General features: G+C 37.6%; 1 protein-coding gene across 2 annotated transcripts in view; it reads left to right on the forward strand.

Moving 5' to 3' along the window:
* The first annotated feature begins 942 nt into the window (after positions 1-942).
* The window catches only part of MAP3K2 (mitogen-activated protein kinase kinase kinase 2), a 49,632-nt gene continuing 29,462 nt past the window's right edge, over positions 943-21,112 (forward strand). For both annotated transcript variants that reach the window (XM_041407070.1, XM_041407079.1), the window contains exons 1-4: positions 943-1,171; positions 16,156-16,225; positions 18,643-18,761; positions 20,374-20,414. In XM_041407070.1, coding sequence (XP_041263004.1) covers positions 16,222-16,225; positions 18,643-18,761; positions 20,374-20,414 — 164 coding nt within the window. In that variant the 5' untranslated portion in view covers positions 943-1,171; positions 16,156-16,221. The remainder of the gene's footprint in view (positions 1,172-16,155; positions 16,226-18,642; positions 18,762-20,373; positions 20,415-21,112) is intronic.

The raw sequence follows: 21,112 nt of genomic DNA on the forward strand, positions 1-21,112 counted from the left end.
GTTCCCACTGGAAATTGACACGTAAACCTTAAACTTCTGTTCGAGTATTATTTAAGAAGTTTGTTAAGGGTGACCAAAGTATCCCCCCCAACCCTTTTTTTTGTGTAGATTTTGAGGGGTTGTCCAGGATTTGCACACCTCTTGATGTGTTAAATACCTCTCAGCACCTGCCCAGAAAGCAGCGTGTGAGCAGCAGCGGAGTCAGGTGCCCCAGCACAGGTCCTGCAGCTCTGTGTGCACACACCGGGCCTGGCAGCGTCTCAAAGGGCGCCGCTAAACACGCACAGGTCATTTGTGCGCCTCACACACAATGGTTCATGCCTCTAAGGTTACTGTTAAATCTGTACAAAACTAATTACAGTGCCATGCTATTATTTAACGTCATCGGCTACTTAAGACCGCAAGGGCAGCTCTAATAGCTGCCCTGCTACGTCTCAGGGACTGTTTCCTCGCTGATTAATTGAGGGTAGCATCCTTCTTCCTTGCAAGCACTGACTTCCTGCGGGAAGCAGGTGCCTCCTGCAGAGAGCGGTCAGTCTGTCCCGGGAGAAATGGGCGGCCTGAAGGCGGCAGAGTGCCGTTCTAAATTGTCCTAAAAGCGCGCACAGCCCCCGTAAGAGGCGAGGCAAGGCAGCGCGTCCTGCGCTGGGGCCCGGCTGAGGCGGGGATTTGGGCAGGGAGCACGGCAGTGGTTGTACCGCGCTGCACCTTCCCATCCTGCCCTCGCCCGGCGCCGATCCCGCAGCCGCGGAACGGCACTAGACCGGGCTTCTCTTACGCTCGCCTCTCCGGGACCGGCGAGCTGACCGACCGCCTATCCGGCGGCGCTGCAGCGGCGGCGACGGAGCCGCACGGCCCCGGTGCCCTGGGCCCGCGGAGGGTCCCGGGCGGGACTCGAACCCTTGGCGGGTCCCGGCGCGCACGCGCCCCCGCAGCCCTGCCGAGTCGCATCGCTCCTTCCGCGCCGGCCTCGGCGCCGCCTGTCACCGTCCCCGCCGTGCTCCGGCGCGGGCAGGCCCCGGGCCCCTTCCCCCCCTCCCCCGGGGGGGTGGGCTCCGCTCCGGAATCCTGGCCGCTCCCTCCGCGCCGCCCGCCCAGCCGGGGCTGCTCCCGCCGCCGCCGGGAAGCGCGGGGGGTCCCCGGCGGCCGCCCGGCCTCCGCCGTGACATAGGTCGGTGCGCGGGGAGGGGGCGGGCGGGGGCGGCCCGAGTGCGTGGGAACCCCGGGGCGGGTTTGCCCCGGCGCCTCGCGGGGCCCTGGGCCGGTCCCGGAGGTGCCTGGGCCGGGGGCAGCGCGATCCGGCCGGTGCAGGTGGAGCTGCGCCGCCGTGGACTTGTTTGCGGTGCCGGGAGACACACGCTAGTGTTGCTTACTTCCATTAGCGCTGCAGTGTCTTAAGTGTTTTACGTGCCTGACGAGTATTTCTGTGTCACCCTGAACCTTCCCGTGATTGCTCGCTGATGCTGTGGTTTCTCGTCTTTGAATTGCTCTGCAGTGGTAATGCTGTGAATTGGGTATGTAGGTCAGATTCTGCGAGATGTTTTTGTCAGGGGAAAAAGTGAATGTTGGATTATTTATTCCCGTGTTGCTTTTGAAGTGCATTGCAGCACCCACGAGGTTGGGAGGTTTTTTGCCCTTTTTTTTTTTTTTCCCCTCCTTGGTTTGTCTGGCTTCATAAATCTCCTTTTAGTTTTTGGCTGTGGCATTACTGAAGATCAAAGCGCTAAATTAGCTGAGAGCTTCTAAGCTGTATTGTATCGTGCAGTGTCCTCTAAGAGGGTGGTAAAAGATAATAGAAGCCTGCCTTGAAATAAGAGGGATTTCTAGTCCAGGCAGAAAATGTGCCTCAACTACAACGTTTCTTTTCTTGCAACAATGCAGCACGTTGCAGAGCGTTGGAGGCCTTCGGAATTGCATTGCTGTGTGTATGGCAGAGACCTGTGAGCAGAGTGAATGGCTACAGGCTTGTCATGCACAGTGTCCTGGGTTCTCTCGTGGCAAAGCACTTACTAACGAAATACCCTAGAAAGTATTCTTTCCTGTGAATTCCCTGTGGATATTTTTAAGAGCAGAGACATTGATGAGCTTTTTGTTGCTATTTTTTCCTGCTATCACCTATACCTTTCTTTAGAGTGACTTTGTAAATAACTGATTTCCTTAGAAATCTATTTAAAAACCAGAACTTGCTATAATTTCTGTTTCCTTTACACTGTATGTTCTATCATGACTGCCACCAATATGTATTGAACCCAGATTTGATTCAGGTAGCAAAGCTGTATGTAATTAATTTGTTTTTTTCCCCCAAAGTTTTAGTGTATGTTGATAAAACAGAACAGGAAGATAACTGTCAGATTGACTCATTGCTTGAGAAGAAAAATCTGTGTAGAGTTTGCCTTGACGAGCTCTGTGTTGGTGCTTGAACAGGTGGTTTACCTGACACTAATAGAAGAGTAAGGTGAAGAAAACAGAAGTTTTTGCATTGCTTGCCTTGGCTTGCTGAGATTTCTAAACTGTCAGAGGAATCTTTTTTCCAAGATACCTTGGTAATCTTAGGAGTTTTGTAGTAAGTGTTACGAGGTAGAGAGCTGTGACAGAATTTATTCATGTGGTGAAATGAGCTCTATGTTATTGTTTAATATCAGTAGGCCAGCTTTTTTGTTTTGTTTTTGCTTTATGTTGATAAAACTCATTTATGGTAAAAAATGAATAACCTTTCAGTTTTGGTCGTAGATGTGTCAGTGGTTCTTTGCTATGAATGTTGGGAAAGCCAGTTGGTGCACAGGTTTGTGGGATTTAAAGCCTAGTGATTCTAAATGCAGAAGAGATTGTTTTATTATAGTTTTCTCTGGAGAAAGCAAGCCAGTTGGTCCAGCTGTAACTTTAGTCCAGAGTTACAGTTTTTACTTAATATTTTTTCCTGATAATTTCCTAGAAGTTGTTTATATTTAGGTACAAATCAGAATTACTGGTTTTTAAAACCTTGTCATTAATTATAAGTATTTGTGGGGAGCTATGGAGAAAAAAGCTTTGAAATCTTGGCAATCTAAAGTTCTGTATTTTTTTCTTTTGTATTAAGAGTGGGCTGACTTTTTACTTCAGCAAACTAAGTCAGAAGTAATGAATAATCTGGTTTTGTGTCAAGTTGTTCAGTGGCTCTCTAACTGAACTTAAAAGTAAGGTTTTCTTATATAAAGTGCAGCCTGAGAATGATAATAGATTGATTTCTTTCATTTGTTCCCCCTCTTCCACAACACACATCCAATGGTGTTCTGATCTATGGAGAGGTACCCATAGATCCCCATTTAGTTTGGAGTAATGAATGTATTTTCTAGTAATATCTTCTGAGATGTTTTGTACTGCTAACATTATCCTTTGTTTAGACTTTTTGGAGAAGAATAAATGAGTGATGAAAATATGACTGATTTTTGTAGTTAAGTACATCTTAAATACATTTGCAGAAAATGTCATGTGTTTTCATATACATGACAAGCTAATGTAAATATGTATATTGCCTAGTGACTCCAGGTTTATCTCATTAGGCAAACTATTAGATTTGCTGTTCTGAAAGTTTAATTTCTAAATGCAAGCTTTTAAAATTCTCAGGTAGAACTGACACAGTATTAAACTAAAAAAATAAAAATAATCTGTGATTTCTGTTAAACACACTGATTTTTCTGTGAGAAAAAAGAAAAGTCTCTTTAGGAAGAAATGCTTCTTTTGCTATTTTAATATTTTGTAGTGCTAAGGTCAAAATAGATCATGCATGCTATAATTGCACACAGCTTGTGGAATAACGCTGGGAACATGGGAACGTGTTCAGAATTCAGCATGTTATTTGTGATTCACTTCTCACTTCTGGATCTTGGCATGACATCTTGATTTAATAATATGACAAATGAAGTTTATGGCTCTATGTAAACCTGTTTTTTTAGACTAACCATGCTTATTTGTAGGGTTTTCTGGGATGTTTTAATATATTCATCTCAAATGTAATCTTTTAGAAGCAGCAGGGAGATTGTTGCCAATGAGAAAAGGAAAGATGGAGTTCTGTATTGTGATATTGCAGGGATTCCCCTGGGAAATGGGAACCCCTGCTCTAGAGATACTTGACCCACAAGTACACATGTGGCACACTTTAGGGCCCATCTTGATGAGCTTATTTGAAGTTGGACTTACTTGAGCAAGACCAAAGCAGAAGTATCTGTATTTTCCTTTAAAAACTGGCAGTTGGGGATTGGTAATGCAGGGATTCCTGTAGAGACGTGTCTTTGACCCATCTGTTTGTGAAGTCTTACTTATGTGTACTTCTGTATCTCAAATTATTGCATATTTTCAAAGATATACCAGCAAACATTAACTCACGTGTTCATGTGAGAGGAAAATAGTTTTCTTTAGGCTGAAGTATTTTTTCTTTGCTGTAACTTTGTTTTTAGCCATTTTTTTCTTTGAATTCTTCACAATATCTTTCTCACTTGGTTCTCTTCCTGTATTTCAAATCAAGTGCACTAATAATCTGATAACAGCAATGTGATAAAATTCATATGCTTCTGATGTTTGTATTGGGAAGACTACTTTTGAAGCTCAGGTATGATAACACTGATGAACGTTTCTCATTTGGATGAAGGAAGAAATGATGAGTGTGTAAGAAGGGAAGGGATTTCCTGAGGTCATCCCCCACCAGAGGCAGAAGGAAATATGCTGAAATCATGTGTGACAGACATTTGTTTGATCTCTTAAAAAACTCAGAAGAGGGGAATACCACACCTCTTCACTGGTCTATTTATAGCTGGTACATATGACTATTACTGTTGTTAGGAGGATTTTCTTTACATTTAACTCTGTCTTGGTGCTAGTTAAGCCATTTAATTCTCATCCAACTCTTACTACTCATGCAGGATAATGGTTTCTGTGCTCTTTTCACCAAGTCTTCATACATGAAGACTCTTCCTCTGTCTCCTTTTATTTTAGACATCTCATTACTAAACTGTCCAAACGGGGATTTTGTTGTTCAGTTTCGCTGTGCACTGATTTGTCTGTATCTTTTTCAAAGTTCTGCAGATGGTTTTTGAGCAACAGAGTAATTAAGTTACTCTGCAAGTAACAGAAATAACATGATGACCTTATTAAAATGTCATTCTAGGGTGTGTTCATGCAGGTATGGCTGGGTTTTATTTTTGTTTTGTTGTTGGGGCTTTTTTATTTTCTTGCCAACAGCATCAAGTTCCTGGCTCCTGACTCCTGCATTTGCTAACACAGGAGCTCATACTAGTGTTTGTTCTATTAGCTATCTCTTTCTTTATATATATGAATTGGAGTTATCTTTCCAAGAAATAGAACCTTATACTGTATTGAATTCAATCTTTATTTTGGGTTAGTTTTCTTCTGTTTAGCATTTTTAGACTTAGCAGAGTATGCACTTGCTCATCTTCCATATCTCTTTCCCAGCACGTGCAATCCCTGTGGCTTTTGAACATAAGCCGTCACTACTACAGGAAATTTGGATTGAGGACAAGTTCTCCTAGGTTAGATGCAGTTTCTCTTTGGCACAAGAGTGTCCTTACTGGTCTGTTTTGTACATGTGCTGTCTTTTGAAGTAGATTATATTGCTGAGGTAACGTCTGTCAGTGTCACTGTACCTGAACGAGCCTTTTGCCATTTTGAGATGTCATATGATCCAGTGACATAGCAGAAGAAATTTTAATCCTATAGGCATGCTTTATTGGAAGAATTGCAGAGTCAGCTATGGAACAGATGTGTTCAGCATGTTCTCTGGTTTTACTCCATTTTATCAGACTTATGTAAATGATTTTATCCATAATTTTTGAGGCTAGATCACAGACGGGACAAATTTTGCAATTCTTTCAACAGGGTGTTCTTCACAAAAATTTAAATGGACACCAAGAATGATCACTAGTGAAGACCCTTTTTAATTTCTTGCAGGAAGAAGTATTCAAGCAGTCAGTGCTTATTGCATCTCACCTGGTCTTAAAATTGTTTAAAAATAATTTAGACAAGAGGTCTGTAAATGCTAACAGTTTAAATGCTGTGTTACCAGAAGTAACTATAGTATCATCTTTGAACAAACATTTGAAAACTGGAAAAATCTGGATCAAGCTGTTTGAATTTATAATAATTTTTAAAAAAGATAACAGAGGGCTAAAATACTGACACCAGCAGAAGTTAAACTTCTAAAGAAAATCTAAAAGAAATACAGCACTCTACTAAGAATCATGAGATTTGTCACCCTAAATATTTTATTAATGCAACAACTGAAGACTGGTAAAGTTCAACCTGTATGTAGTTGTTGTTTTGTCACACTGACTATATGTGTTTTTAGCAGTGCCACAATTTTTGTAACTCCAGCATAAGATTTTGTTTTAAAAATAAAAATCAGTTTGAATAGCAAATCCCCATGGGTTTTTTTTTTCCATAATGGCTTGATGATAACTCTTGGTGTAAAGTTTGGTTTAGAAAAGCGTTTTTTGTGCTGCTGGTAGCAGTTAGCACAGTAACTTCAGGCAGGGATGAGTTGGAAAATGTAATGACTTCTTAATGATTGGCTTAATGAATGCCTTGCTGCAAGTTCCTTCATGGAATATCTGTTATGCTTCTGTATTTGTGATACTGGCACTATCATGAATACTGAATGAGATTTTCAAAAGCAAGTTTATATGTTATTGGTGAACTGTCTGGCAAGTTTTAGGTAAAATCTTAATCCCTGATAGAATCAAACAAAAGAAAATTCAGTATTCATCCCTCAGTGATGAGCATGAATGAATGCTTATGGAAGAGTGAGAACAGTGTAAGCATTCTTAGCTTGAATATTCTTTCAATCCATAATTATTTTTAGTAAAGGTTGATTCTAAATCTGGAATGGTTTTTATGTAATTAGTAATGTTTGGATTTTTTTCTCTGACTTTTTTTGCATGCAGCTAAATAAATGTCAGGCAGGCAAATATCCTTTTGTAAGAAATTCTATAGGTATTTTAGTGGTTGTAGTAAAAACTATTCCTTTTTAAAACTTTTTAAACATTTTTACTGAATTCCTTTGATGCCACCTTTCTTTTGGACATTCTCTGTGTGTTATAACAATACATCTCTCTGTTCCTTGTACAATTTTGTAGCCCTTTATCACGTTCTCTCCACACCCAAATGTTATTGAAACCCGAATCCTAATTTGCCTGTTTTGTTTGCCCTGTAGAACAAAAGCATTCTGTGCTCTTGATTGTATCTTTTCCTACTTTGCTACATCGTACTCTTCTGGAGCTGAAGGTCCCAGGGATGCTAATGGTGTTCAAAATGTAAAGTCAGTGATGTGTTTCACACTTTTGTTCACAATTCCTAATGCTGGCTTTATTTCTGAGTTCTGGCAGTATTCAGTGCAGAGCCCTTGGTTTCTCGCGTACCAAGTTGGAACTGTTGCTCTCCTTCCTCCCTTCCACTCAACTTGCACTTTCCTTCATCAGTGCTGGTAATTACCTGCTTTATTGCTCACTTCTCTCTCTGATAAAGACCACCACCTCTACTGTTGTTAGTCCTCTGCTTGCTCTCCCAAATAATAGGAGTTTCACAAAGCTCCTGTTTCTTGTGTAATCTGGAATATATTGAGCAATGCACACAGTTGTGGAGGCCTGCTGGTATTCTCCTTCCTTGTGAAAACAACTATGTCTGTCCTATGTTTTCTATATTTTAACCAATTTATTAATGCAAGCATAGATCTTCTTTCTTATGCTGTGATTGCAAGAAAGCCTTTGGCAAGACTTCTCCAGCACCATAAATCCAAGTAGACCATGATACTGAGTGCGATCAGTTCTCTATACACATACACAGAGTGCACCAGTATTTGTAAGTGCAGATCTCTGTTTGGAGAGCTGTATCTGCTCTTCCCTGCTCTATCAAAATTATGCATATGTCCATTATTTGTAGTTTGTTGTATGTCACACTTAATGTTGTGCAATTTCCTGAAATCCCTGCATTATGCATGTCATCCTTTTTGAAAGATCCAGATCTGTGCAGTGGCCAAGAGGGTGGATTCCAGCACGAGTTCTTGCTTTGTGTTGACATTGATACTGTAGAAATGTGAAACCAGTTAGGTAGGCTGATTATTAATTAAAATGTAAAATCTTTTCAGCTGGATCATCTGTTGGCTCCAGATCTCCTGCTTGTCATTAAGGTTCAGCTGGGCAGCAGCAGTTAGTGTAGACAAGCAGCACTACTCTCCTGGCACAAATGCAACCTCAGCAGTGGAACAGTTTTCTTAAAGTTCATAGATAGAAGTGGGCACAGGTATAGTAATCCTTTCTCTGGAACTTTTGAGTCTGTAGTTAGTTTTCCTTATTAGCTCTGTTTATGAGTGTTCTTACATTTTTATCACTTGAGGGAAAAGTATAATAATGAAGCATCATAGATGTCCTTATCATTTGTACCTGCTGCTAAGGGCTGTGCTAGTGCAGGTGAGAGAAGGAAACCTTATGACAATACGTTGTCTTTGTGTCTTTGCATTTAATTCTGGTGTGTTTTGACAAACCTAGGTTTCTATTTTTACATTTTGGTTTAAATATTATTATGAGGGTTTGGGTTGAATTATGATTTTTTTTTGCTTCACAGGCAGCTAAAGATTATTACCAAAGTGTAAAGTGATGAAGAGTTTGTGCACTTGATAGCTTAGTAATTTTAGTGTTTTAGCCTCTGTGATTCATCCAGTTTAAAACACAGTGCCTACTAGAAATGGGTAAAAACTTACAAATTTGTCCATTTAGACCTGCGCAGTGAGACCTGTTTGCTACAAAAATGCTGCACAGTCATGTAAAAGAATATTTGGACTTTGCATACTATGTGTTACCTGTGCACACACAATTTTCTCAGTTTCCATCAGTGTTTAATCATTACACACTTACCTGTCTTCTTGGTGGTGTTATTGAGCTCTCTGTACAGTTCGAAGTGTGAGAGGTTGGAGTCTGTCTGTACCTCGGGTGCCCTGGTTCAGTTCATTGCTATTTGTTGTTACATGTTTTATTCTTGAATTGGAGATACATCCAGGAGTGTTTTTTCTATGTTGTGTTGGAAATCTGTATGGCTCATGAATGTCTTATCTATTTAAATATTCCATGCTAGCATATTATAAGGGTGTTTTTTTGGGTTTTTTTGCATTTTATATTTGTTTTGAGGATAGAAAAAAATTAAGGAACTGTCTGATTGAATATACAAAGCTAATTTGAATTACGATGAGAAGAGCACGTGGGGTACTTAATGAGGAAGAATTGAGTATGAGCCAGGAAATGCATTTTAGCAGAAGCTCCAGGTGCTGGTGCGTCATTGGAGTGAGAAAACATTACAGCAAGGCAGCAGAAGATGAGAAAAATCATAGTTGTTTTACTGTACTCTGGGTTTCCTCAATGTATCACTGCCTTGAGTAGTGAGCAGGAAGAACTGTGCTTTGAGGAACAACTGTGCTTTGAGGAATGAGTAAGATAGTGTATAACAAAGACTGTTCACTGAGGACAATTTCTCCTTTATGTCTTGAAAAATTTGGAAGATGGACAGCAATTGAGGCTGAGCTGTCTTCATGGTGGAGACACAGAAATGTTCTTGGAGAATTAGATTCTGTTCTTACTGGTGTCACAGCAAAATGCCAGGTGGATCATATTAATCAAAAAGGCTCATATATATCCTTATGCTAATTTTTTTTGGTACTTTATTTGAAATGGTGATGTGATTTGCAGCCATGGTTTAAACTCTCAACTGCTGCAATTTTGAAATTGAGTTGAGTTTTGCTCTGAATGGAAGACTCTGTAAAATATGACTGTTAGACTGAAGAAAAACAGCTTTGCAAAACTAGGTGTAGAAATGGAGAGTGGGGTTATTTGTCTGGCTTATTTCCCAAAATGCTTGTATTTCAACCCATCACAGTCACAAAACTGGAAGGTTAAGTGAAAAGGATAGAATTAGTTACTGGAGTTTAAGGAGGTGCTTTCTTCTTTATGTCCTCAAAAGCCATATCTGACTGATGTTTTGTGTATAATCACTCTTGTACATTAATTGAAATGCTGCAGTTGTTTGCAGTACTCATTAACTGATGGAAGACTGCATTTTCTTCTAATGTACTTTATTTTTGCTCACAGAATATTGCTGATACAAGTGGTTTGTGGTAGGTTTACTCTTTTAGTGGGTAGTTACTCTTAAAATCCATTTATGTGTAGCTGGTTGTGGCATTCCATTCTTAGAATAGTGAAGGTTGCAGGAATCATCAGTACTGATAATGATAGTAGGATTAAGTCTGTACTGTGTACAGTTAGTTCTTTGGCTGAGCTGGTGATCTTGGATGCTGTCACAAGGATGAGAGCTGAACTGCATTTAGGGTGTATGCTGTGAACTGTCTGTTGCACAAAACCCCCTCCAAACAGTTACCTTCCTGTAGGACCTTGGATAGAGCACAAGCAGTTACACTTGTAGTGAGGAATGGTTTTCATGGTAACACCTTTAGCCCTTCACAAGTATTTTGACTTGTTAGTTTAAATTCTGGAGAAAAACTAATATTGGTGCCTTTCGTGACAGTTTCAGCATAAGTGCTCCAAATGGCACTCTAAGCCAAGAGCACCACTTGAGATTTTTGGAAGGAGATACAGAAGCACCAAAATCTCCATATGACACTCACTGTAGTGCATGTTTCATGGTATTCTAGAGTCTTAAAGCTTCCATGCACCTATTTTGTTTGAGACACCTTCTATGCTGCTACTCAGTTGATGTAAGATAGTAAATTAGGATAAAGTTACAAACAGAACAGAAGTGTTTTATTGTGTGTGTTTGTCGAGACTCCAATATTATCTTAATATATTGAGTTAGCCTTAAACATTTTTATGATGTGAGTAGCACTAAGCAGTTTGTTTAGCATATAGCCCAGCTAATGGCAAGGAGTGTTTGTGTTGTGGTGCTGGGGCTTTCCACCATGGTGGTGGTGATAAATTTCCAAGATGCCAGAGTGCTCTGTAGGCAGTGATGCAGTTATGTGTAGCCCAGTGAACTGTGTTGCTTTTTGACATACCTTTGTGAGAAAATCTGGTCCTGGATAAGAGAGGAGGCTGAACAGTCAATTTGCAGCCAGTATGATCTGTTGCAAAATTGACAGCACTAACATATTTTGCAAGGTGTCCCTGTGGTGCCTGTCTGCAAGTTTCAGCTGCTGTGACCCTTCCTCAATTTAGTATTTTTACGTTTAAAAATCATGAACAGATCTTAAGAAAGCATCATGTCTTTCAAGAAAGATTTGCTTGATGTATCAGCAAAGTAATTTTTCAGTTAGGTTGAGAAATGAGCTGTCAAGTGCTTTGGCTGCTGCTGAGGCAATGACAGATACAGGAAAGAGAAGTTCTGTAAAATTCGAATTAGGTGAGGAAAAAGATCTTCTTGAGGAAAGTAGATGTTTTTCTGTTTGGGGCCAATTACAGTCTTATCTTTTTGGTGTACTTGAAATGGAGTAGGCCTGTGAAGGGTTAGCTAATAGAGGCTCTTGATACTACTTGGAAAGCAGAGGTTCATTCAAAGCAGGAAACTTGCTTTTAAGTGTCTTGAAATTCTCTAAATATGCTTATCTCTCCTTGTCAACTGTAAAGGAAGTGTAGAGAGATTAGCTTTCGTAGACTATGGTTATTCTTTGTGAATATTGCTGTAAGCATTAAGATATTTATCTCAAAAGCCTAATTTTGGTATAAACTCATCTTGAACTGCTGCTTTCCATTTTTATGAGAACAGTCTTTAAAAACTCTTTCTGTACATTCTCAGACCTTCCAGCACATTGTAAGTTTTTCAAGCCAAGATCATAGTTCATCAAGCTGATAAATGTTACATGACTCTGTCAAATTGCAGTTTATTGAACAGCAGGAACTAAAGATTTAATCTGAATGAAATTCTGCTATTGTCACTAGGCACATTGGACCCTTCAGTTAATTCTGAGATCTGTAATTTGAGTGAAAACTGCATTTAAGGTGCTAGAAATGACTGCACTGATTTTTGAGGTTTTAGTCTTCCTGGAACTGGGAGGGCACCATCCATAGATACCGATTTTTATGCAAGGCTGGTCTGTTTTATTGGTTTGGGGATTTTTGTTACTTTTTTGTTTGTCTGTGTATTAAATTGAACTCAAAAAGGAGTACAGCTAGTAACCATTCTTTTCATAAAATAAACAAATACCAAAGCATGTCTGTAGCTGTATAGATGAGGTGAATCTGCATGCTGCTGTGGGCTCAGTGAGACATAAACTCACTTTTTTTTTTTTTTTGCTTGTCACGAAGATTTAAAAAATCTTCAGTGTAAGAAATCACAAGTCTGCTCATTGTAGAGATACCTGATATCTGTGTGCCAGCCACAAAGATTCTGATGCTTCAGCCATCCCACACATGCAGTCTGCACAGAGCACTGTGCCTGCAGGTTGTGTACAGAAGCAAGATGGCTTCTGCATTCACTGCATTTTTATACACACAAGGATTTCCCTGTGCCTCTTTAATGTGTATTGCACCTATGTTAGATAATTACACTGTGGTTTAATAATTCTTCTCAGTTGTTTCTTGCTAAGACTGTCCAGTCTTGTGGCTGCAACTGTTTTTCCAATTGTCTAAATGATTGTCAGTATGTTAAAATGCATTCAATGCAAAAACATCACTAAGTAAATGTAACAAACCACAATATTTAGACTTGCGTGAAATAGAGCTGCTGATTGTGGGTGGTGCCCTTCTGGTTGCAGGGAGTATAGAAGTTCAGAAAGCAGTCCTGTCAGTTTTAGTACCATAAATGCAGTTAATCTCAGTTTTAAAATGTTTAGTATTATTTTAAATTAATAATAAATGGAGAGTAACCACAGTAAACTATTGTATGTATTTAAAAACTTAATGGTATTTAAATGCATTTTGTTGGACTGCAAGTGTTTTCAGACATGATTCAGGTAATTTCCTTATGCCATGACTTGTCTATTTCATTGCCTGCTTGATCATTGTTGGTCTCCAGGGGCCTGCAGTGAGAATCATGTTCATTGGGGTTTTCTGCTAAGCAGGAATATGAATTTCTTTTATTTTAGTCCGTCAGCTGGGTTTCCTGTTAATTAATTGAGTTTTTAAAGCAAATACCTAGAATATCATGTGATATTTAGGCAAATATGTTGAAAAAACCTAAGCTGGGTGATTGCTGCAGTTAGTTCTGTTAACTAATCTGTGATTATTTCAAGAAGACATATTTTGCTTGGCAATAAACCTTGAAATTGAGGCATTTGCTGTGTTAGGCATTTATTACTATGGTTTTGTTTTCCAAATGTTACCTTAATTTAGCAGTGTATCATTGGCTTTTGATTTGGATTAGTTTAATCTTTTTTCTCCCTTATCTGCTTTCCCTGTGAATACCTTTTTAATGTATTATTACAATATGTTAAAGATCCAAGTTTTTCTAAAGCTGGTCTCACATCTGATGTGTTACTGTTCAGCTTTTTCTCATTACTGTTCTTCAATTCCCTTTTTTCCCCTGTCATTCGTGATTTTGTGCTACTGTTGCTGCTTTCATATTCTTTGAAAAGGCTGGCTTTTTGTCCAGTGTTCATTTGTGTGTATGTCCAATACAATCCTCTTCTTTATGTTCATTTCTATGGAGTTACCTTCTTTTAGGTATCTTCTAATGTCTTGTAACAATACTGACTTCTATGCTCACCACACTATGTAGTGTCATTATTGTTGTTTATGCCAACAGTTGCTTTGAGTTAGGAAAATGCTACAGAAGTTCAGATTTAGGTATTACTCTTTGTCTTGTTCACAGATACTATGTTTATTTTTTTTTAATAAAAACCTTAACAAGCAGTGCTGCACGTTATTTTGGTGAAAGGTTAAGTAGTTACATTTGACTAGATGATCACTTGAGATTTTGTCAGCCTTGCTATGATTTATAGGAGATTGGTTGTGTGAGACCAAGCATTTGATGGTTTAAAAGTAACATTTTTCAAGTAAAACTGTTTTATCTGGCTCATTCTTCTTGCTATGAAATAAAATTTTATAGTCTTACTAGATATTCTGATTGTCCATTCTACAGTCTGAAAAATCACCTGTGAATGCTCACTCTTCATTTTTACTTGGCTCTTTTTGCTTCATGTGTTATAGACAAGTGTGTCTCTGAATAGCAGTGCAAGCAGATACTGCTGTTGTATTGTCTTGGTTTAACTTGCTTGTGTCTAATACAGTGCAAGTCAGCTTTAATCTTTACCTGTGGTTGAAATAATTACAGTGCATCTTTCGTATTTTGAGTTCACGTTATGTCATTTTGCTTTGGTGTAGGGGTTGGAAACCATTTATCTTTGCACTCATTTATTTTAGTGAAAATTTAGTGGAGGGAATTGATATCCTTGAAATTCTTGCCCCACTACTGCAACAGGTTTGGACTCTGAAAGCGTAAAGCAGCTTTCTATGTAGGTGAAGTCTTCCTGTGTAAGTCTGAATTCCTTACTAAATCAGGCTAAGCTAGATTGCTTGCTTCACCGGGTTTTTTTTGTTCTCGATTCAGTAACTGAGAGGCACCGTGTCTGGTTATTATAGAAGTGTGTGAGAATGGGCAATTAGCTTAGGGTGTCTGAAACAGCTGCATCATCTGCATGGCTTACTTGTCCTCAGGCTTTGTTTCATTTGCACTGACAAAACCACTGAAGAAATAAAATATCCAGGTGATTCTTGGAAATTGTTTTTAGCTTTCTCAGATTCTGAAAGACTTCAGACTCTGGAAGGTGGCTGGTGGGAAGTGAATCATGAATATGAATCAGCATCTCTCCACCCTTATATACAAAATGCTGTTGCTAGGATATTCTTCTTTGATGATGTGATAAGAGTGTAGCAAACACCTTTTTGAAATTCACTCTGTCATCCCTTCTTTAATTACATTCAAATTCAGGCTGCTTGTGTCTCTCTGCAAGACCTTGGCATAATTTTATTCTACCTTTGCATCTGCTCTTTGTGCTTGCAGCCTTTGCTTCTCCTGAGTCTTTCTCTGAGTTTCAATTTTTTGGTTTTGCTTCCTTTTTTTTTGTTTTGTATTGTAATCTGCTCTTGTGTGTGCTATACTAATGCTTTACAGCCAGAGATTAGGGTATGCTTTTTTACCTTTTTACTGGATTTATATAGACTTGTTTGAAAAATGTTGATTTTTGTTATCTTATTTTTAGTCACTCTCCACAACCACCCTGTTGTTATAACCCATTGTGAAAATGAACTGTTAAAAAGAGAAGTCTTTTTCCATTTCACAAGGCGAATTCATAAACGTCTTAATAAAATTGGGTCTGAATCATGTTTCTAATTCAAATTTTAATGTTGTTAACTTATTTTTAAAGTAACATTAAATGCTAACACAAAGGTTGTTAAGGTGACTGATTATACTTCATATTTGAACTGAGAATTGTGGTTAAAAGGGGCAATAAAATAAGAAACATTAAATTATTCAGAGAAATGAAATTTTCTTAAGTTGGGTTTTCTTTTAAAGAATAAGGAGGTTGTAGCTGGAGGAACTTGGAGGAGATGTTTTTTTCTTTAGCCCTATGTGAGCCCTTAAGCTCAAATATCTTCAGCTTCCATGTTTTGGGGTTTTTTTTCTGCTAGGTGGAGGAAGAACATCTGGGATGTTTTTTAAAGATATAAGTTGGTTTTGTTTTCTTCAGATGTGGTAGAAGATTTAAAATGCCTCACAGAACTACTGTATTTCTTTGAAATGCTTACGAAGAAATATTACAGAAGTGCTTCATCTAAAATCATGAAATACATTGTTATGTTTAATGTACTAATTAAAACAGGCATTTTAATGAAAATTACATTAACTCTCATTTTAAGACAGTTGGGTCAAGTACTGATTTAAAAAGATGTTTAATAAGCACTTTCAGTGAATAATTTTTTGGAAGATTGTCCAAGGCAGCTGCTGATACAAAAAACATAGCATAGGAAACAATGTAATATATGTTCTGCTTTTTTGGACTCTTAGGGATGCAAAATGTGTGTTCTCCACACATAATATGTGTGTCTTATGCAAGCTTATTTGTAGTTTCCTATGTAGAATCTTAGAAAAACTGCCCATAAACAATGAAAAGTTGACTGCTTTACATGGCTTTGACAACTTTAGTAATTGTGGGGGATTTTTTTTGCATTTTAGGAAAGAAAATAATGCTAATGAAGCAACCATTTCCCTGAAGTTCAAGTTTTCAGACTCACCGCCATAATGGGTAAGTCTTCTGTGTAACTTACATAAAAATTTACTACAATTCCTGGGAAACGTGCTTTGGCTGTTTAACATAATGTGACATCCAAATATGAAATGCAGTGTTCAGCAGCTTCACTGGTGTTGAAAATATTCCTTTTGTGGGTGTTTTGGTTTTTTGTTTGTTGGGTTGGTTTTTTTCCCTTCCTTATAATGTAGTTCTTTTCCCTCTTTTTTTTTTTTTTAATTATAAAACCACGTTGCTGAAGGCAAACAAAACAGACATAAACACAACATTGGATTTGGCTCCATTTTCACAGTTCTTGTATGAGAAACAAGAGGTGTTTGTCTTCAGCTGTACTTAGAGTTTCAAGTTTAGGAAATTGAGATTCATGGTATTAGAGTACTGAGCAATACTTACTGTGCTCTGAGTGGTGATGCGTGTTAGAAAGAATCAAACTCAAACCACAAAATCTACATACAAGAGTTTTATCTTACTGCCTTGTGTCATTACAGTGCTAAGCCACTTCTGCAGCACATTTGTATTGCTTTTAATTGTATGTCAATTTTTCAAGTTATATGTTTTTAGTGAGTTCACCATGTTGTAATCATTTCTCGGCGTTCCCTCTCCAAAAAATCCCAACAAACCAACCAACCACTCCACACACATTTTTGTATTGCTTTTGTTTGTCTTTTAATGTTTTGCCAATTTTTCTAATCTTATGCTTAATAATCAAGTTGCTCAATCTAGGAATACAGCATTCTTCAGATTTCTGATATTCTCTGACATTTTGTGTGAGAGAAGTTATTGTTGACTCATATTGGATATTTAGTAACTTTAGATGCTTTACCACAGTACTTTGGTTTCTTTTGTATAAAATATCCAATCTAGTAACCACTGGAAACTCCAACCAACTGCTAAAGCATTATTTTACTTTTTGCATTGCTGATCACTAGAATAGGCCATAACACAATAAAATAGTTCAACTATTTTAATTGTGGCAAATTTTGAAGTGTGTTTTAGAGTGAGAAATGAATAACTGAGCTGCAAGAACGCCTTTATTTCTGCTATTAAATATTGCTGGTAAAACTTGCTTTTATAGATTTGCATATCTTAATAGAGTCATGAATAATGACAGCATGAGTAATGATCAAAGTTACTAATTTTCAGACCAGCTTTCTGTTCTATAAGGAATCTATTAAATGAGAAAACTTAAATTTCCTTATATGATAAATATATTTAGTTCTATTATAGTAGAATCTGAAGGAATTCTCATTGTTGAATACATGGGATGCTTGTTTGCTGCTTTTAATGCTGAGCTTTTCTCAGGTCCATGTTTGAGAAATACAGTTCTTTGTAAATCACAGCTTTTAGCAATGTATTCTTCAACAAGCCATAGCCATTGTGAAGGAGCATGAAGGCACACAGTCAACACCTCTGGAGATAAATTTTGTTGTCCAGTGTTCTAGATACATGCTGAGTGCAGTACTATTGCTGTAGCAAGGAATTAATATGAAATAGTAGAAGTAAATTACTCTTAGTGATGGATGTACAGGCTTTTGAGCTCCTAAGTGCTTTCCTGTCTAAAGAAACATCCCAGTTCTAGGGCAGATTTTGTCTGTCATGACATCAGGACATCACAGCTGCAGCAGATTATCAGGATTTAGAATTTTTGTCAACTTGAAACCTAACTTATGTAGCATTCCTGCCCCTAAGTTATCCCCTGGGTTCAAAGCTTCTGATTCTCCATGTGAATTCTTCCTTTATGACTTAAAGTCCTCTGTATTTTCAGTTCTGGAAAAATTCTGTGGCATTTTATTTTTGCATTATTTTTGTTTTTTGGTGTTTTTTTTGTTTTTTTTCTTTTTTTTTTTTTTGTGGTGGGGTTTTTGTTTTGGGTTTCTGTAATGCTCTGTGGGCTATCAGCAGATGCTCAGGCATTTGTGATGTTCATGTGGCAGTTTGTGTATGCCTCTCATGGTCATGATCATACCTGTTCAGGACACAGGAGAAATAGTTCAAAAGAACTTGCTTTTTATTCTCTATTTTATGGAAAGGAGTATGATCTCTAGTAAATGTCTCATCTAGGGATATTGTTTGAATCGAAGTAGACAAGGCTTTCTCCTGCATTCCCTTTCTCTTACTAGTACAGCCTGCAGTGTGTAAAGTTTAATCTTTGTTATGACTTCAGTTTTTTTAAACCTGTTATTGAATTGGGTTACTGATTAAGCTTCTACTTCCTTAAGCACTGTTAATGATAAATAAAATAAAAATGTTAACAATGTGGCAACAATTTTTTTTTTAAAGTTAGCAATCATGTATTGAAGTGTAATCCAGACTCTTAGATTTTAGACTAATGCCTGCCTAATTGTGAAATGAGACAGTAATGCTCTTCCAAAGTAACAGTCTTTTGCACTTGTCTGGTCTTTTTCTCTGAGCAGATGAGCAGCAAGCTTTGAATTCAATCATGCAGGATTTGGCTGTGCTTCATAAGGCCAGTCGTCCTGTATTGCCCCAGCAAGAAACAGGAAAACCAAAGTCATCTTCCCCTAAAAAACAGGTAATCTTCAGTATCCTCACTAATGTACTGAGCATGGAATGTCCTGCTGTGACTTCTGTAATTATTTTTCTTGCCAGACCAGTGAGCATACCAGAATGAGCTATTAGTCTCCCACGTGTGCTGCCATTTTCTTTCCTCATATTCTTATATTGGCAGCAAAATGAAATGGTGGCGTTTCAGAGCAGATCATAGTGTGTGCTTAAATAAATAAATTGAAGATTGTAGAGGTATTTACATCTTATGTTAAGTGATTTTGTATTTGTTGTTATTATTATATTGGAACTATACTATTTTAAAATACCAAGGAATCATTTTATAGGTTTAGAAGATTACCCAATTGTCACCTATATCATACCAAGAAAGAATGTCAGTACAGCAGCAGAAATATGCTTAAACTCATTCACTGCATCATTTTCTTCAATTTCTTGTTCATGCTGCTGGAAATAAGAGTTCTTTCCAGCTGCATTTTTTTTCTGTAGATACTGAACACAAATAGAAAAGTAGAAAATGCTTAGTTGATAGGTTTGAACTACTATATGGAGAGATTAGGAGAGGGTGCAGACTTCTACCTAAATTTAGTTAACTGTATGTTTATTTGATTTGATCCTTAATTTACAGTTCAATAAACTTCAGTTTGTACTTATTTTAACCTTTTAAAAATGAAAAATTTTGGATATATTTGGCTCTTAAACTGTCAAAACCAAATGTCTACATAATTTTCATTCTGTGCTTTAAAAGCTGTGAGAGTTCAGAGTGTACACAGGGGTGCTTTATCTACTGTCATGAAACTCACATCTGAGCTGTGTTTTAGACACGGTAGTAACATGCACATATGATCCGAAATTATTTGAGTATAATCTGTGTTTAAAAAGTTAGAAGAAATGTTTATCACTGTTTCAATTTGTGGATTTTGAAAGTAATCATTTGAAAATCAGTTCTTTTGGAAGATGAAGCATAGTTACTTGGATAAACTTTGTGGTTGGATGCATTATTGTTTTTCCTGCAATAGTTGCTAATACAAGTTGATTCTTTAAATTATGATTTTGCAAAGCAATGTTATTTCCATGTAACTCTAAGTATATACAGAGATGGTTATTGGGGTATGTATTGCATGACTGCTGGCTTAATTGTATGTGTGGGTTTCTATGGTAATCCTTATGAAACAAGATATGTTTCTTAAGTCTGGAACACTCAGCTGCAAAATGTACTTACAAACATGTTATTGGTTGCTAAATCCATCTGCCTATTCTGGATACAGAATTCTTTGGTAACCAGTTCCACATTAAATTTGAAGTCATAAATCTGTTATAATATTAACATGTGTTGATAGAAAATAATATGGTTATTTACAGAAGCATCCATTGCACTTCAGAGTAAGTTTTTGTATTTTAACACTTCAAGTTATTTTTAAAACTTTCTGGTTTATAACTCTTTAAGCCTGTATCATGTACCTCAACAGACGCAGCTTATTAAAATACTTGATATATTGGAAAGGACAGAAAATTAATATGGGATTTACTTCTAGTGTAGGAGTATTGAATGGGAGTTCATGAGCTTCATCAAAAGAGGTAATAACAATCTAATAGTGATTCCTTTATCTCTTTTCTTACAGAATGATGTTAGAGTCAAATTTGAACATCGAGGTGAAAAAAGGTAAAGAAACAGTATTGTTTCTTTATTTATAGTTTGGTTATGATGCTGTCATAAAGTTTCAATTTATCGGTTTGAAGTGTTTCAACTCTCTAAGGTTTTTTTGTTTGAGCTTAAATTTAATTTTTTTATGAACACAATTTAAAGAGAATTAACTGTTTAAAATGTGGATTCAAAGTATGCATAAATACCTAATACCTACTGTAACTATGTCCAATGTAGTATCCTTCATTTGGTTACCCTTCAGATAGATGTTTGTAGCCTTGAATAATTACTTAAGTCATTAAAACAGATCTCAAGTTTGAGTAGACCAGAAAATACATTTTTGTCCTTCATTGTGTGTGTAATAAATGTGTGATAATTTATTGTTACTGTAATACCCAGAGGAGGAGGTCGGATTGTACTTCAGGGGTGCCAGTCTGCCAACTGTAAGAGGAAACTTTATTAGACTCAGATTGTTTTCATTTAATCAGTTAAAATTTATTTACATTTTGTTTATGAGAGAGGTGGATGATGCACCTGCTTAAAGTATACAAACATCTGTCTCTGTATGATTTCTTCTCTGGTGGCTGCTCAAAAACTTTTCCAGAATTGGATTTATAATTCCATGCAGAACTGGTTTGTTGACAATTCATTTCGCCTGTCTCTTTCTGAAAGTATCAAATTTCATTCTACTTACAGAGAAATTATGGTAGAATAAG

Source organism: Onychostruthus taczanowskii, unplaced genomic scaffold, assembly GCF_017590055.1.
Source record: "Onychostruthus taczanowskii isolate IOZ18803 unplaced genomic scaffold, ASM1759005v1 scaffold10, whole genome shotgun sequence".
In the NCBI taxonomy this organism is placed as follows: Eukaryota; Metazoa; Chordata; class Aves; order Passeriformes; family Passeridae; genus Onychostruthus; species Onychostruthus taczanowskii.